This window comes from Bison bison, unplaced genomic scaffold (genome assembly GCF_000754665.1).
Source record: "Bison bison bison isolate TAMUID 2011002044 unplaced genomic scaffold, Bison_UMD1.0 scf7180017864271, whole genome shotgun sequence".
Taxonomy (NCBI): domain Eukaryota; kingdom Metazoa; phylum Chordata; class Mammalia; order Artiodactyla; family Bovidae; genus Bison; species Bison bison.
The window spans coordinates 1,124,048-1,140,110 of NW_011494843.1; the positions used below are offsets into that span (position 1 = coordinate 1,124,048).

The following is a 16,063-nucleotide window of genomic DNA, read 5'->3' on the forward strand; positions in this document are numbered from 1 at the left end:
AACTGTGGTGTTGGAGAAGACTCTTGAGAGTCCCTTGGACTGCAAGGAGATCCAACCAGTCCATTCTGAAGGAGATCAGCCCTGGGATTTCTTTGGAAGGACTGATGCTAAAGCTGAAACTCCAATACTTTGGCCACCTCATGCGAAGAGTTGACTTATTGGAAAAGACTCTGATGCTGGGAGGGATTGGGGGCAGGAAGAGAAGGGGACGACAGAGGATGAGATGGCTGGGTGGCATCACCAACTCGATGGACATGAGTTTGGGTGAACTCCGTGTTTGGTGATGGACAGGGAGGCCTGGCGTGCTGTAATTCATGGGGTCACAAAGAGTCAGACACGACTGAGCGACTGAACTGAACTGAATTGATAGAACTCTTTCTACTGCTGCTACTGCTAGGTCGCTTCAGTCGTGTTCAACTCTGTGCAACCCCAGAGACAGCAGCCCACCAGGCTCCCCCATCCCTGGAATTCTCCAGGCAAGAACACTGGAGTGGGTTGCCATTTCCTTCTCCAATGCATGAAAGTGAAAAGTGAAAGTGAAGTCACTCAGTCAGGTCCAACTCTCAGTGACCCCATGGACTGCCTAGCCAGATTCTTATCAGAAATCAGTATGAGTTTGATGTTATAAAGCATAGCTGCAGCCTATTGCTCAGCTTTCCCTTTTAAGAGGGTAATAATAGTGGCATGACTGAAAGTGTGGAATTTCTTCAGTTCTCTGTTTTCTGGAGAAGCATCTACACATGTCTGCTGCTGCTGCTGCTAAGTCGCTTCAGTGGTGTTCAACTCTGTGCAACCCCAGAGATGGCAGCCCACCAGGCTCCCCCATCCCTGGAATTCTCCAGGCAAGAACACTAGAGTGGGTTGCCATTTCCTCCTCCAATGCATGAAAGTGAAAAGTGAAAGTGAAGTCATTCAGCCGTGTCTGACTCTTAGCGACCCCATGGACTGCAGCCTACCAGGCTCCTCCATCCATGGGATTTTCCAGGCAAGAGTACTGGGGTGGGTTGCCATTGCCTTCTCCCTACACATGTCTAGAAGACATTAAACACAAAAGAAAACTATTGTTTAGATTACAGGCAATATCTATCTTTTTTCTTCAATATTATATTTAAAGTTTTTGTTAGTCTTTATAATCTTAAAATAGGATCTATGACAGCTACACAGAAAGTCTGTTCTCACCACTGCCATCACTGTCCTGTCAAGAAGTTAGTAAGGATGATAACTCTTTAAAGTTCTTTCCCTTCCTCTCGGCTGAAAGAAAACTGACAACTTCTTTGCATATGGGCATTTACTTTAGATTCTTTGTGCACTACCTTTATAGGACTTTATTAATTCTTTAATCAATATATGCATTTACCTATTCAATAAATATTTACCAAGTGTATACTGTTTCAAGTACTATGCTAGAGCTAGAAACACAGAGACAACAAAACAGGAATTATTGTTTGTACTCATGATGAATGGTAAAACCCATACACAGAAGAAGTCAAAATAGTTTATATCTCACTAATATTTATAATTGGTATCCTAAGAAATAAAAATACTCCATAATTTTTAACACATCTTCAGATTTATAAGGAGTACCCTGGGATAGTACATCAACATCATAAACATTGTGAAGTTATGGCAGTGGTAAGGATTCCAAGTCAATATATCCCTTCAGCCTTGGTCTTTCCCCTCCATTTGTGGGAAAAATTGAGTTAGATTGCGTGAACTGAAATGTCAATCTTTGCATTTCAGTGTACTATGCCAAATTTTCTCACCTTGCTAGGAGAATGATGGAAATAGAGGGAGACCCTGACGAGTCTCTAAGGACAAGTTTGGTTTCCTTGAGTCTAAAACTAAGGTAAAGAATTATGGCAGGAAAGCTGAGGATAACAAAAGCCAGAGAAACAACCAAGAAAATTATTGACAACCAGTATACTCCAGGGTATAAATTCTAGGCAAAACAACTCCAAGTTTCAAATTTAGAATTCAAGCATGGCTAGATTAGACTGAGAAAAGAGCAAGATGAGTTCAGGATGGAAACAGAACTGTATTTGTGTAAAAACAAGAGAATACTTCGAGCACACCTTTGGGAAGAGCTGATGCATAGTAAATGGAATTAAGGGAGTAGATTAAAGTCTCAGGAATCTAGTGAGGAAAATTAAGATGTTGGCCATACATTTATGCTTCTTTTTATTAGTGTCATCTTATCGATAGCTAGTATTGGCAGTATCGCCCATTCACTGGCTCTATAGGTACTGCTCTCAATGCATAAATCTGGTAGTTGTAAATACATTGTTCCCTGATGAGGCTGGAGAAGGATCTTTGAATCTAGGTGCATAGATTGTACAGTGAACTCTATGAACAAACATTCAATAGATTTTAAAAGGTGTTCTCTAGAGTTGAATGAAATTTTATCACATGACTTCTTTAGTTGCTGTCAATCTTTCAAAATATGTCATTTAACCATTTAGGAGAGGAAAAAAATCTTTTTTTTCATATTTCAGAAACCTATTTTTCCCTTTTTTATTATACTTTTTATTTCCCATAGACATACAAATCTAATGTATTTCTTTAAACAATAGCATACACTAATATACATCATATTTTATGATTTATTTATCAAAAACATGCATTTTAGGGGGTAACACTTCTTAAAATTATATCAGTACACAAAAATGGGAATATGCATGTAAAATTTTCAGATACGCATTTCTTGTTTTTTTTGGCCACACTAGGCAGCTAGTGGGATCTTATTTCCCCAACCAGGGATGGGATATATGCCCCTATAGTGGAAAGGTGGAGTTGGGGTCCTAACCACTGGGCCACCAGGGAATTCCCATGTAAAATTTTTTTGAACAATAATTATTATTAAAAAGCTATATCATTATTATGATATATATGTATCTATGTATATAATATATGTTATATACTCTATAATATACTATAAAATCACATTATAACACAAATTTACTAATTTTATGCTGTTCTAAACAATTATAGTTTGTGATCATTTACGTGCATCTTTCTATTTCTTTGATCCTATGACTTTTTTTTTCTCATTCCCAGTCATTTAAAAAAATTAAATATATTTATTATTTGATTGAAGGATGATTGCTTTACAGAACTGTGCTGGTTTCTGTCAAACCTTAACATGAATAAGCCATAGGTATACATATGTCCCCTCCCTCTTGAACCACCCTCTCATCTCCCTTCCCATTCCACTTCTATTGAAAATAGGTTTAACCCTTATAAAATATGCTTTTTTACAAGTTTTCACAACATTTTACCTTTTCATTTGTGATTGGCTTCATTTTATACTGCCCAATGAGATTATTTAATTCTGATATAGGATATCAATTTTCCCCATACTTGAATTTCTGTTTAATACCCCCCTTTATAATCCATTATATTTTAAAATTCTTAGATGTGAATAAGGATTTTGTCCTCCCTATATTTCAATAGTTTTTACAGACACATTTAAGCCTAGATTATCTTCATTGTATAGGTGAAAAATAAGAGAAACAGGAAGAAACAATAGAAAATTAATATTACTTTAGTGAATTGGAGTCAAATAAAGGAACAACCTAAGCAAAGAAATGATTATAAAATCAGATTTTAAGCATATGAATTTGAAGACAATTGCTTCTTTTATAAGCTCACCTCTGTATACCTGCAATAGCTTATCAACTGATTATCATCTCAGAAGAATAACTCTCTACCTACAAGCTGTGATTGGCCAGATAAATGGAGAAATGACTTAATCATATGTATTCTAAACATGGCAAATTATAGGGCTTCCCAGATGCTGCTGGTGTTAAAGAACCCACCAGCCAATCCAGGAGACGTGAGGGTTCAGTCCCTGAGTTGGGGAGATCCCCTGGAGGACGGCACGGCAACCCACTCCAGTATTCTTGCCCGGAGAATCCCATGGACAGAGGAGGCTGGTAGGCTCCAGTCCATAGGGTCACAAAGAGTCAGAGTTGAAAACAACTGAAGCAACTTAGCATGCATGCACTGCTGCTGCTAAGTTGCTTCAGACGTGTCCGACTCTGTGTGACCCCATAGACGGCAGCCCACCAGGCTCCCCCATCCCTGGGATTCTCTAGGCAAGAACACTGGAGTGTGTTGCCATTTCCTTCTCTGTGGGTTATATATAGTGTACCTTCCTCTGAAACCTTAATAAGTATGAACACTAAAATATGGTAATGTTTTAGTACATCTCCATACTTTATTAAGCCATCTAGCTAGAAACCTTGTGAATGAGTGTGAGATTTCCCCAAAAGAAAAGTAACATTTAGTTAGGTTAGATGTCAAGTTGCTAGCTTACACTATATAAAAGTCAATATGTACCAAGTCATATTACTGAATTTGCTCTACACTGCTAGGAGGTTGTTGAACTCAATTACAGAAATGTGCAGAGCTTGATTTGATGTGTGAGGAGGTTAGGAGACCACAATCAATTAAAAAGAACACATGTATATCCTGTTCTGGAGAAACAGTTGTTTTAGTATCCCTTGTTCAGTTTCTGCTTTTTTCTCTGATTTTTCTGAACATAAGAGAACAAAAGGTTTAATAATTCCCCAGTTTCATTTGGAATTATTTTGTCAGCAATATCTAATAGGAAGACATGTGATTGTTGTTTTACTTGAATGAAGCCTCAGGCAGATACAGTTAAACACACTGTACTTTTTAAAATTTTTCTCATGTAGCAAAACCATTTGAAAACGGACAATATTTGGACATCTATGGAATTACAAGGGACCAGGCTGGAGAATATGAATGCAGTGCAGAAAATGATGTGTCATTCCCAGATGTGAAAAAAGTGAAAATTGTCGTAAACTGTAAGTCCCATCACCTTTTATTAAAAAATTTCAAAGGGAAGATTAAACACCTGGAAAATACTGTCTGAAGCTTATGTTGCTATTTTTAAAGAGGAAGTCTATTGATAAACAGTACTTTTTGGCAGTGCAAATGTTCGCCTGTTAGAATATTGATTGAATTGTTTTAGTAACATCAATTGCCCCAAGTAATCCTACAATAATTCAGTTTAATGTGTAGATGGCAATGTTTTCAATATCATCCCAATCCTAAACTGTGGTGTCCTTATTTCTGAAGCATCCTGGACTCCTGGGGTTGTCTCAATTCTCATGGGTTTCACTTGAAGTGTATTCTGATTAAATTTAAGTGTGGAATTCCAGAAGCATGTTGTTTTGTACTTAAAGAGAAAAACTGTTACTATGATATTCCTATCATTTGAGTATTTAATTCTGTTTGGCTTGGACAATATTGAGAAAATGAATTTTTTTCATGAACCTCATTATTAGGAAGTTAGATTATTAAGTGATACTTGCAGAACAATCAATGTCATTATGTTACACCCTTCTTCTAAATGCATTTCAAAACACTGATGACAGACATTTTTTCATTAATAGCTTATTTCATGTATTATGATCTCAACAGTAATGACTGAAATAGTTTTTACTTTTCAAAGATACTCCCTTAGTCTTTCTCTCAAAATTGTTCACATTGTTTGACTTATTCTAATTGAATATTTGGGAGACAATAGTTTTTTACTAGAAGTGTTTTCAAGCTACAACTTTCAATTTTTTTTTCCTCACATTTATAAATCTTTCTCTATGCAGCCAATGTTAATAATGAATACATAGAATTCAGATTATATGAATGAATTATATATATTAATTACATATGAATTCCATAGATCAGAAGAAAATTTTCCAAATAGATCCCCAGATGCTAACACTAAGCATTTTTCATATATTTAATCTCAATTGTATGGGTCAAAAAGTATCTATCAAAACACACTCAGTAGTTGACTATTGCCAGGGCAAATTTTTGCCACCAACTAACATTTGTCAGTAGCTGAGCTATACATTTGGTGTTGACTCGTTGAAAAAGACCCTGATGCTGGGAAAGATTGAACGCAGGAGGAGAAGGGGATGACAGAGGATGAGATGGTTGGATAGCATCACCTACTTAATGGACATGAATTTGAGCAAACTCTAGGAGATGGTAGGAACAGAGAAGCCTGGCATGGGGTGGCAAACAGTTGGACATGACTGAGTGACTGAACAACAACTGAGCAAATGTGCATAATGCCAGAATGAGGCAGTTTCTAGAGCAGAGTTTCTTATATAATACTCTGAGACAAACTTCAGGAGAGTCACCCAAAAGGTTACTAGAAATGGAAAATCTGTGTCCCACCAGGCCTACTGAATAAAAATCTTTAGGGTATATGGCCTGGAAATATGCATTTATGATAAGTTTCCATTGAATCTTAGGACTCTTGTTGCAGTGAGTTACTGCTCACCATTCTGGAACTCTCTAAAATAAGAGTTAATAAATACTATTCACTCAAATAAAAAATTCTGATTATTTTATCACTAGCCATGCTTATCTGAACATGAGTCTATAGATTCTATTGTTGGGGGGATTGAGAGAAGAGGTGAGAAATAGGACTGAAAGGAAGTAATACTTTTAGCAATGAGCCCTAAGAAAAGAGAAAGCAGAGTCAATCTGTCAAAGAAGCAAAACACCCAGCTTGACAATGCAGCCTACTCTCAACTGTTAAAATTAGTGTATCTCTACAGTGATGTCTCCCATGGGGATACAGTTGAAAACAAGCTGCCATATGGATTTACATGGGTCTGTACTCCATGTTGGAGAAGGCAATGGCACCCCACTCCAGTACTTTTGCCTGGAGAATCCTGTGGACCGAGGAGCCTGGTGGTCTGCAGTCCATGGGGTTGCTAGAGTCGGACACGACAGAGCAACTTCACTTTCACTTTTCACTTTCATGCATTGGAAGGAAATGGCAACCCACTCCAGTGTTCTTGCCTGGAGAATGCCAGGGACGGGGAAGCCTGGTGGGCTGCCATCTCTGGGGTCGCACAGAGTCGGACACGACTGAAGCGACTTAGCAGCAGCAGCAGCAGTACTCCATGTATAACTCACCTGTGTGTGTGTTCACACTTTCGTTTCTATCCTTTTTACCTCTCTGACTTTAGTTCATTGTCACTTATTTAACTTGATTTTTGTTTTGTTTTTTATTCCAGACAAGTTGGTACTTTAGACTGATACAGTTCAAGTAAGGATGCAGAAATATGGACAGAAATTGAACTGAGAGAAAGACTGACCAATGAGTTATCATCTGAAGGATTTGTGTAGAGAAAAGCATCCTTATATAAAGCTGAAGGACAGAAATTAGGGAGACAGATGTCAAGAACTGTGAGGGATCTGCCACAATTTCACAAATGCTGACAGAAGACAGAGACAAAGGGCAATTTATTACTCATAGAAATAGCAATAGCCAGAGTATTGTCATTTTCTTATGTCAATTCCCCAAGTCCCAATTACGATATGATGAGGGTTAAGAGAAATCTATACACACAGTAGGTTTATGTCATAGCTGAGGTTCCTTTAGCTTAGAAACTCAATTTTTTTTCATATATAATGGCAGCAAGCAAACCAGCCTTTTGCCACAGAGAGAGAAATTATCTTTATGATACTGGACCATAAACAAACCTGCCCTTTGCTCCATGGAGAGAACCACTTCTTCTATCTTCTAAGACTGTTCGCTATACAAACATCCTTGAAAAGATTGTCAGGAACAAAAGCTGTCAGTGCCTCTGCTCACAAGATGTGCAGAAACACAGGAGACCCCTGGAAGATTGTCTTCAAACACAAAATGGGAGGAGGAAAGTTTGAAGCATAGCCTCGAGACATTCCATCAGTTGAAAAGGGTGCTTCAGTGGCTTTTGTAGGGTTTCAGACATCTCAAACAGGTAGAAAGGAAAGTGTTGTTAACCAACTTTAACTTGAGAAGGAAAATCAGAAGGAAAAAGGGGAAAGTAAAAAAAAAAAAAAGTTAAGGATGTGTTTATTATAGTTATAATACAGACTATGTTTTATAAGAACTAATTTCAGTGGAAGTATAATCATAAGTAGAAATATTGGTACCAACATAATATTAAAAATATTAAGAAAATGAACTCAACAGGACTTTTTACATGGATTTAAATGTTCAATGTTTACTGTTGCTTCTCAAATTATACCTTTGGTAGCTAACATTTTCTTAAATGTGCCATGAAGAACTGAATACTGATCGATCAGTTAAATTTACATCTCTTGAATAAATATTTTATGTAAGTTTGGTCAGATTTCTGGTCATGCCCTAAATTTTGCCTTAATTTGGAATAATTTTGTCACATGTATACTGGTGATATACAGCCATATAGCTGTGTGAGTGTAAGTGTATATGTTTCTGGTTTTGAGGAAATTTGAAAAGTATTAATTTTGTGAATTCACCCCTTTCAAAGTCAGAAACTGAGCACTATCCATGGGTTTTACTGATTTCCCAAAGGAAATTAGCCAAAACCTACTGAACAAACTTCAGTTTGTCAAAGCCCAAAATTGAGCACAGTGCTCTGTAGCCAGCATGAAACTTCGTGTCCCCTGATAATCTGAAGATTCCCTGAAGATAGAATTACACCAGGTTCAAGGCAGCCCTCTTTTCATGGTTATTAATCAATATTGATTGCGCATATAAAATTGCAGCAGCTTTGTGAATAACTTGAAGAGAAACTTTGTCCCTGTTCCCAAATGAGGTTCAAGATGGAATGTAATAAATTTTCATAAGCTCTGGTACATTCAGTTATGCGGAAGTCAATTTGAGGAAGAGATTTATGTTCCCTCTAATTTAGAAATATGTACTATGTTAGTATTCATCTAATACATCTGCCTCATTCGCTGCATATAGGCACATGTATATTTCTCACACCTACAGTAAATAATGTTCACCACATACTTTGTACTCATAGCACTTTCATGTGGATTTCTATTGAATTAAATTAAACAACACTTTAATGAAATGATTAGTATATTCAACTTATTTTGTATAGATTGGACTAGTTTGTTGATCAAATAAGCACATTATGAGTTATTTACAGAAATTTAAAGAATAAATTTATTTATTTACATATAAGTTCTTTTTGAGTTATTTATTAAATTTGTAAGCTTTTATAAAAAACTTTGTTTCTGGGTAGGGAGATTTTGTAGATGATTATTTTCCTGTTTTTCTCTGTATATTCTTTTATCCATTTGTATATGAATATAGTATATTTATGATTTACAATAATGGCACCCCACTCCAGTACTCTTGCCTGGAAAATCCCATGACGGAGGAGCCTGGTAGGCTGCAGTCCATGGGGTAGCAAAAAGTCGGACATGACTATGCGACTTCACTTTCACTTTTCACTTTCCTGCATTGGAGAAGGAAATGGCAACCCACTCCAGTGTTCTTGCCTGGAGAATCCCAGGGACAATGGAGCCTGGTGGGCCGCCGTCTATGGGGTTGCACAGAGTCGGACACGACTGAAGCGACTTAGCAGCAGCAGCAGCATAGCTATAATAAATATATGAATATGTACATTTCTTTATATTTGCTTATGTATGTATATACACACATCTACAAACAATTGGATAAGAAATATGTGTATATACTTCTATGTCTTGGACTTCCCATGTGGCTCAGTGGTAAAGAATCCACCTGCCAATGCAGGAGATGTGGGTTCAATCCCTGGGTTAAGAACATACCCTGGAGAAGGAAATGGCAACCCACTCCAGTATTCTTGCCTGGGAAATCCCACAGACAGAGGGGACTGGCGGGCTAGAGTCCATGGAGTTGCAAAAAGTTGGACACAACTTAGTGACTAAACAACAACATATGTATTACATATAAAATATGTAACTATATATTTCTCATCAAATTAAAAAAAAATCAAAAGAAATCATGACATTCATTATAAATAGACCTTAAGAGATTAATACACACACACATAAGAAGAAAGAAAAAAATGTGAACCAGCCGATTAGCTAAGCCAAAGGGAGCTGGTGGATTCAATTTGGACAGATTCTCTGTTTTATCTGCATGTGCATTCCAACACTGGAAGTGGCCTAGAGGGTACTTGTTCCATAATTTTTATTGTTAATTAAAAGTGGAAAAATGAGTATCCATAAAGCCCATGGATTCAATTAAATTTGGATAAAAAGGAAATGAGAAAGCAGGTCTAAAAAATCAGTAAAGCTAATTCATGGAAATCAAATCTAGAATCTAGAAAATGTAGATTATATCTTAGACTAATCAAAATCTCCATACAGAAGCAGAATCTCAGATATTAGAAATCAGGAAATCCTGCAAAACCTAGCCCTTCAAAAGGAATGCTGCTGGTAAAAAGGGCAGGGTTCTCTGATCTTGTGACAAGTTGTTTATTTTCCACTTTATTTGTATGTACTTTTTCAATTAAGAGTAACTCTTTTAGAGCTTCCCCAGTTACTCAGAGGTAAAGAGTCTGCCTGCAATGCAGGAAACATGAAAGAGGCCTGTTTGACCCCTGGGTGGGGAAGATCCCCTGAGGAGGAAATGGTAATCCACTCCAGTATTCTCGCTGGAAAAATCCCATGGACAGAGGAGCCTGACAGGCTAGAGTCCATAGGGTTCCAGAGTCAAATAGTACTGAGCAACTAAACACACACACACACTTTTAGAAATGCAGGCCTTATAGTCAGGTATAACTTATTTGAACCCTTGTTATATAATTTACTGAACTTCAAGATCTTGGGAAACCACTTTACCTTTCTGAGTCTCAATTTCCAATTCTGTAAATTTGGAGCAATAATAGATAATTTTCAGGGTTTGGGTAAAGATTAAATGAGATGATACGATATACATACAGCACCTATCACAGTGTCTGGCCCACTAACAACTGAAAAAATATAAATCTCTCTTTGCATGAATTTACTTTAGAATGTAAGCTCTGTGTCATAAGGGATTTTCCTTTTCTTTCTGCAATAATATGTTCCTGTCACATAGAGCAGCACCAGGTTTATAGGAGGCACTCAAAAAATAGTCGACGGGTGAATTCTTTTAAAGGTTAGCATTAACGAAGTATAATGCTAATCTTTAAAAGAGTTTTTAATGCTAATCTTTAAAAGAGTTTAGACAAAACAGGAAAGAGATATTAAGTTTATTCCAAAATTATATATATTTTTCTCCCGGACAATAACTTATTTCTGATACCATTTGTTTAACCAAAATTATCAGGTGGATTCAATAAAGATAGATTGCCATTTATATATGCTTTCACCCAGAGAAAAGCTTAATTCCATTTTTTACAGATGAGAAAATTAAAGTTCAATGAGATTAAAATTATTAATAGCATCCTGATTTTTAAGAAGAAAAAGACATGAAGAAAAGAAGGTATTAATTAACCAGAAAAAAATATAGTCAACTAGTTTAAGGTACAAAGAGGTGTGGACATTATTTCAATTTTCACTCATGTCTGTAAGATTATATATTGATCATTGTATTGGGAATCAGAAATTATTTTGCACACAGAATGTCCAATAAAATAGAATTCAGTAATTCTTCCTGTGGTCAAAAGGTAAAGATACTTTTGAGTGCACTGTGAACTAAGATTTTATCCAGTAAATTACAGGCACATATTTGTGCATTATTTTGCATCTGATACATATTCATTTATGCAAATGTGCACTTTATCTTCCAATATAACTAACTCCAAACATGTGGAATAGAATGTACCAATTAGTATAACTTAGTACGGTTGTATCAAAGCCTGAAATGAGGGGCCACCAGGGAGAGATAAGAAGAGGAAGAGGACTCTGAGGAAATGACCACTTTTCTTAGGCTGTTCATAAAGTTTTCTCCAAAACTTTGGGCAAGTTAGATATACATGTCCTGTATACAACTAGAAGAAATGGCAGGTAACAAGTATATACTTTAAATACAGAGAAAAACTCAGCATTCAGAGTTGGAATTGGACGAAGATACTAACTATCATAGGACCAGAAGAAAAATGAGCATTATTTGTATTCACAATTATCACCTAAGCTTTTGTTTCTGTTCCATTTTGTGCCCCTACCTTAACTTTCCCTTTTTTCATCTTTCACATGGCTAATAATTTAAGCTACTCTCCTGTTTTTAAATTTCTTGATAAGCTAATTAACACCTGGAACAACTCAGGACATAAAAAACACATGTTGTTTTTCTTCTAAATGAAGTACTAGCTCATATGACATTTATAGAATAATGAAGCACTTTAGTAAATCTACATTTATCTATGTATTTATTTACCTATTTACTTATTGCTTACTATGACCCTATCAAGGTCTTGGGGCCAGGGATATGAGTCTTCAATCAGTTCAGTATCTAGGAGAGGAGAAAGACAAAAGAAACGTGAAGTTGTAATAAACTGTGGCAAGTGCTTTGATAAACCATTCATAACGTGCTAGTCAAGGGTATCAGAAAGATGCCTTTGGGTATCAGTGAAAGCTTCCAAGAGGCCTTGGCCTTGAGGATGTCTGATGGATAAAACTGAGTTTGATAGGTACTCAAAAAAGGTACCAAAAAAAAAAAAAAAAGGATCCCTGGGTTGGGAAGATCCCCTGGAAAAGGGAAAGGCTACCCACTCCAGTGTTCTGGCCTAGAGAATTCCATGGACTGTATAGTCCATGGTGTTGCAAAGAGTCAGATATGGCTGAGTATGAGACTTTCTTTCTTTTCAAAAAAAAGGAAATAAAGGAAAGGGTGATCTCCCTGACAGAAACAGAAGACTTTGCTTAACCCTTTAGGAATTAGGGAGCATGGCTCTACTTGATCTGTCAGACTGCCATGAGCTGGAGGAGATCAAAAAGGGAAACAGAAAGAAGGGTTGGGGTGGGTAGCATAGAGGAAGCAGGGCCAGATTCAGTGCAAGTTCATGAATTTTCACAGGCAGACATAGATCCACTGCTTCACTATCAAAGAAGAATAACTTTGAGATCATAAAACTATTCAGAGATATATCTGAATATTAAAGAAATGTATTTAAATATTTTTATTTCCTACATACATGTATTGTACTTGAAAGACTTCTGTTTTGTCATGACAAGGACAAAGGAGAGAATTAAAATGATAACACTGAGAACAACAACTGCATCTAAGAGAGATATGAAGAGCTAAGAAATTTGAAGGAAAATCCCTATAGATATTGAACACGGAATATTAGAAACATATGATAATCACTCAGAAAACATATTTTTAAATAAAGCATTTTCTCAATCAAACAACATAAATATCTACAAATTAAATCTTTTCCACCTTGGGACTTTCATGGTTTAACAATTACAAATTTAATTCGAAGCAAAACTGTGTTATTAAACATGCAGCTAAGGAATACATGATTTCTTCTTTTGAGGGCAACATAATTGGTCCTTTGTTTTAAATCTAAGACTTACACTTCAGTTAATGACTAGGGTGCAAAGCTATTTTTACTTAATGAGTTTGCTACCCAATTTAATCTATTCTTCCATACTTTCATTGAGGTTTTGAAAGGGTCTTTAGTGTTAAGGGTCTATGAGTGATCATTGACCCAATTGTTCATAGAAAGTCAAAATGCATCTTCAGTGACCAGATGGCCAAATTTTTATTATTCCTAGTTTTTTTTTTTTTAATTTCCTAAAAATGAGAGATTAAACTATTTTCTCGCTTTAGTACATAAGCAAAAATTTGTGCTCAATGACAATCACTGTTTGTTATGTTTGTTTTTGGTTCTTCCTAGATTAGCATTTATCCCTTTAGAAAAAAGATATATATCAAGTATTAGATATAAGAGAGATTGACCATCAGAGATTGACCATCAACTATCAGTAAGAAAGCAATTTCTAACAGGTTGAAAATGCTTTAGGTTGAAAATGATTCCATGTCAAACTGAAGAAAAGTGGTAAAGTCCAAAAAAGAAATACCAAATATTAATATATGTCACACACTTGTGTGTGTTTATGCTTCTATAATATTGTTCTCATCCAGATCCATGCTCCAGTAAGCTGCCCAAGGGTCAAAATCTGAGGATTGCAAGGTGGCTCCTTCTGAATGTATTTTTCAAACTGATCTTGGAACTTGAAACCTTGCACAAACATGCAGCTTATAAACCTGTATTTAAGTCCAACTTTATCAGAAAACTTTCTCAGTAAGCATATATATCAAGCAAGATAATTTATGGAACTGAATTCTTTATAACTGAACACTTGAGAGCAATGCAGAATTAATCTTCTTGAATCTTTTCTGTATCATCATAATTGAACTTCACAAGAATTCTTAAGTTGTCTATGTCTGCTATTGCACATGTGTGCATGCTTTATGTTCAGTGCAGTTCAGTCACTAAGTCATGTCTGACTTTTTGCAACCCTGTGGACTGCAGCACGCCAGGCTTCCCTGTCCATCACCAACTCCCAGAACTTACTCAAACTCATGTCCGTTGAGTTGGTGATGCCATCCAACCATCCCTGTCATCCCCTTCTCCTCCCACCTTCAATCTTTCCCAGCATCAGGATTTTTTTCAAATGAGTCAGTTCTTCACACCAGATGGCCAAAGTATTGGAATTTTAGCTTCAGCATCAGTCCTTCCAATGAATATTCAGGACTGATTTCCTTTAGGATGTACTGGTTTGATCTCCTTGCAGTTCAAGGGACTCTCAAGAGTCTTCTCCAATACCACAGTTCAAAAGCATCAATTCTTTGGTGCTCAGCTTTCTTTATAGTTCAACCCTCACATCCATACATGACTACTAGAAAAACCATAGCTTTGACTAGATGGGCCTTTGTTGGCACAGTAATGTCTCTGCTTTTTAATATTCTGGCTAGGTTGGTCATAACTTTTCTTCCAAGGAGCAAGTGTCTTTTAATTTCATGGCTACAGTCACCATCTGCAGTCATTTTGGAGCCCCCTAAAATAAAGTCTGCCACTGTTTCCACTATTTTCCCATCTATTTGCCATGAAGTGATGGGACCAGATGTCATGATCTTAGTTTTCTGAATGTTGAATTTTAAGCCAGCATTGTCACTCTCCTCTTTCATTTTCATCAAGAGGCTCTTTAGTTCTTCTTCTCTTTCTGCCATAAGGGTGGTGTCATCTGCATATCTCAGTTTACTAATATTTCTCCCAGCAACCTTGATTCCAGCTTGTGCTTTCTCCAGCCCAGCGTTTCTCATGATGTACTCTGTGTTTGAGTTAAATAAGCAGGGTGACAATATACAGCATTAATGTGCTCCTTTCCCGATTCAGAGCCTGTCTGTGTTCTATGTCCTGCTCTAACTGTTGCTTCTTGACCTGCATAGATATTTCTCAGGAGGCAGGTCAGGTAAAAAAAATCCTCCTGCAACGCAGGAGACCCTGGTTCAATTCCTGGGTTGGGAAGATCCACTGGAGAAGGAAAAAAGCTACCCACTCTAGTAATCTGACCTTAAGAACTAGTCCATGTGGTGGCAAAAAGTCAGACAGGACTGAGCAACTTTCACTTTCCTTTCTGTGATACAAGTATCTAAATTTGTTAGGAACAGCTTGGATTCAACTGCCAGCATACAGGAAGCAAAGGTTTAAAGCAGCTGTTTGATTGTAGAGTAAAACCATTCTAAATAATCTTGTTGTTTTGGTTTGTGAATTCTTTGAGCAGTTAAGGATGATGATTTTGTTCTTCCATGCATTGTTGGCAAATTTGGGCAACCTATTTATTTTTCTTTAAAATTGTAATTTCATGGAAAGAATAAGTACAACAATAGAGAAATAAATTTCAGAGTATTTCAAACTAGGGTTGCTGTGTATGCAGTGGAGTGTGACAGATGGTAACAAAACAGGATGTGAAATCAGGCAAATATGATTTCTAATCCCAGCTCAGACCAATACAGTACTGGGAAAATTAATCAAACTCTCATAAACTCAGTTTTCTTACATTAAACACACACACACACACACAAATGGAGGATAATTATACCTACTTTGAAGATTTGCATTGAGGATTGTGTCATAATACTCTTAAAACAGCAGTGTGACTAGCACAAAGCAAGCAACCTTCTATATTGTATGTATTAGTATTAATATATGGCACACATCACATTACCCTAATTGTTTATGTTTTAGCTTTCACCTGTGGCTTGTGACCTCTGTAAAGAGTCAGAGTCCTCGTTTATGCTTAAGGCAGTATACAGTAGTTCCGGGGACAGGCT

The 16,063-nt window shown here is 36.6% G+C and overlaps 1 protein-coding gene across 1 annotated transcript in view; it reads left to right on the top strand.

The window, feature by feature from the left end:
• NEGR1 (neuronal growth regulator 1) overlaps positions 1 to 16,063 on the top strand; it is a 1,042,362-nt gene that overhangs the window by 684,896 nt on the left and 341,403 nt on the right. The window contains exon 4 of the mRNA XM_010848743.1: positions 4,698 to 4,829. Within this exon, the coding sequence (XP_010847045.1) occupies positions 4,698 to 4,829 (132 nt within the window). The remainder of the gene's footprint in view (positions 1 to 4,697; positions 4,830 to 16,063) is intronic.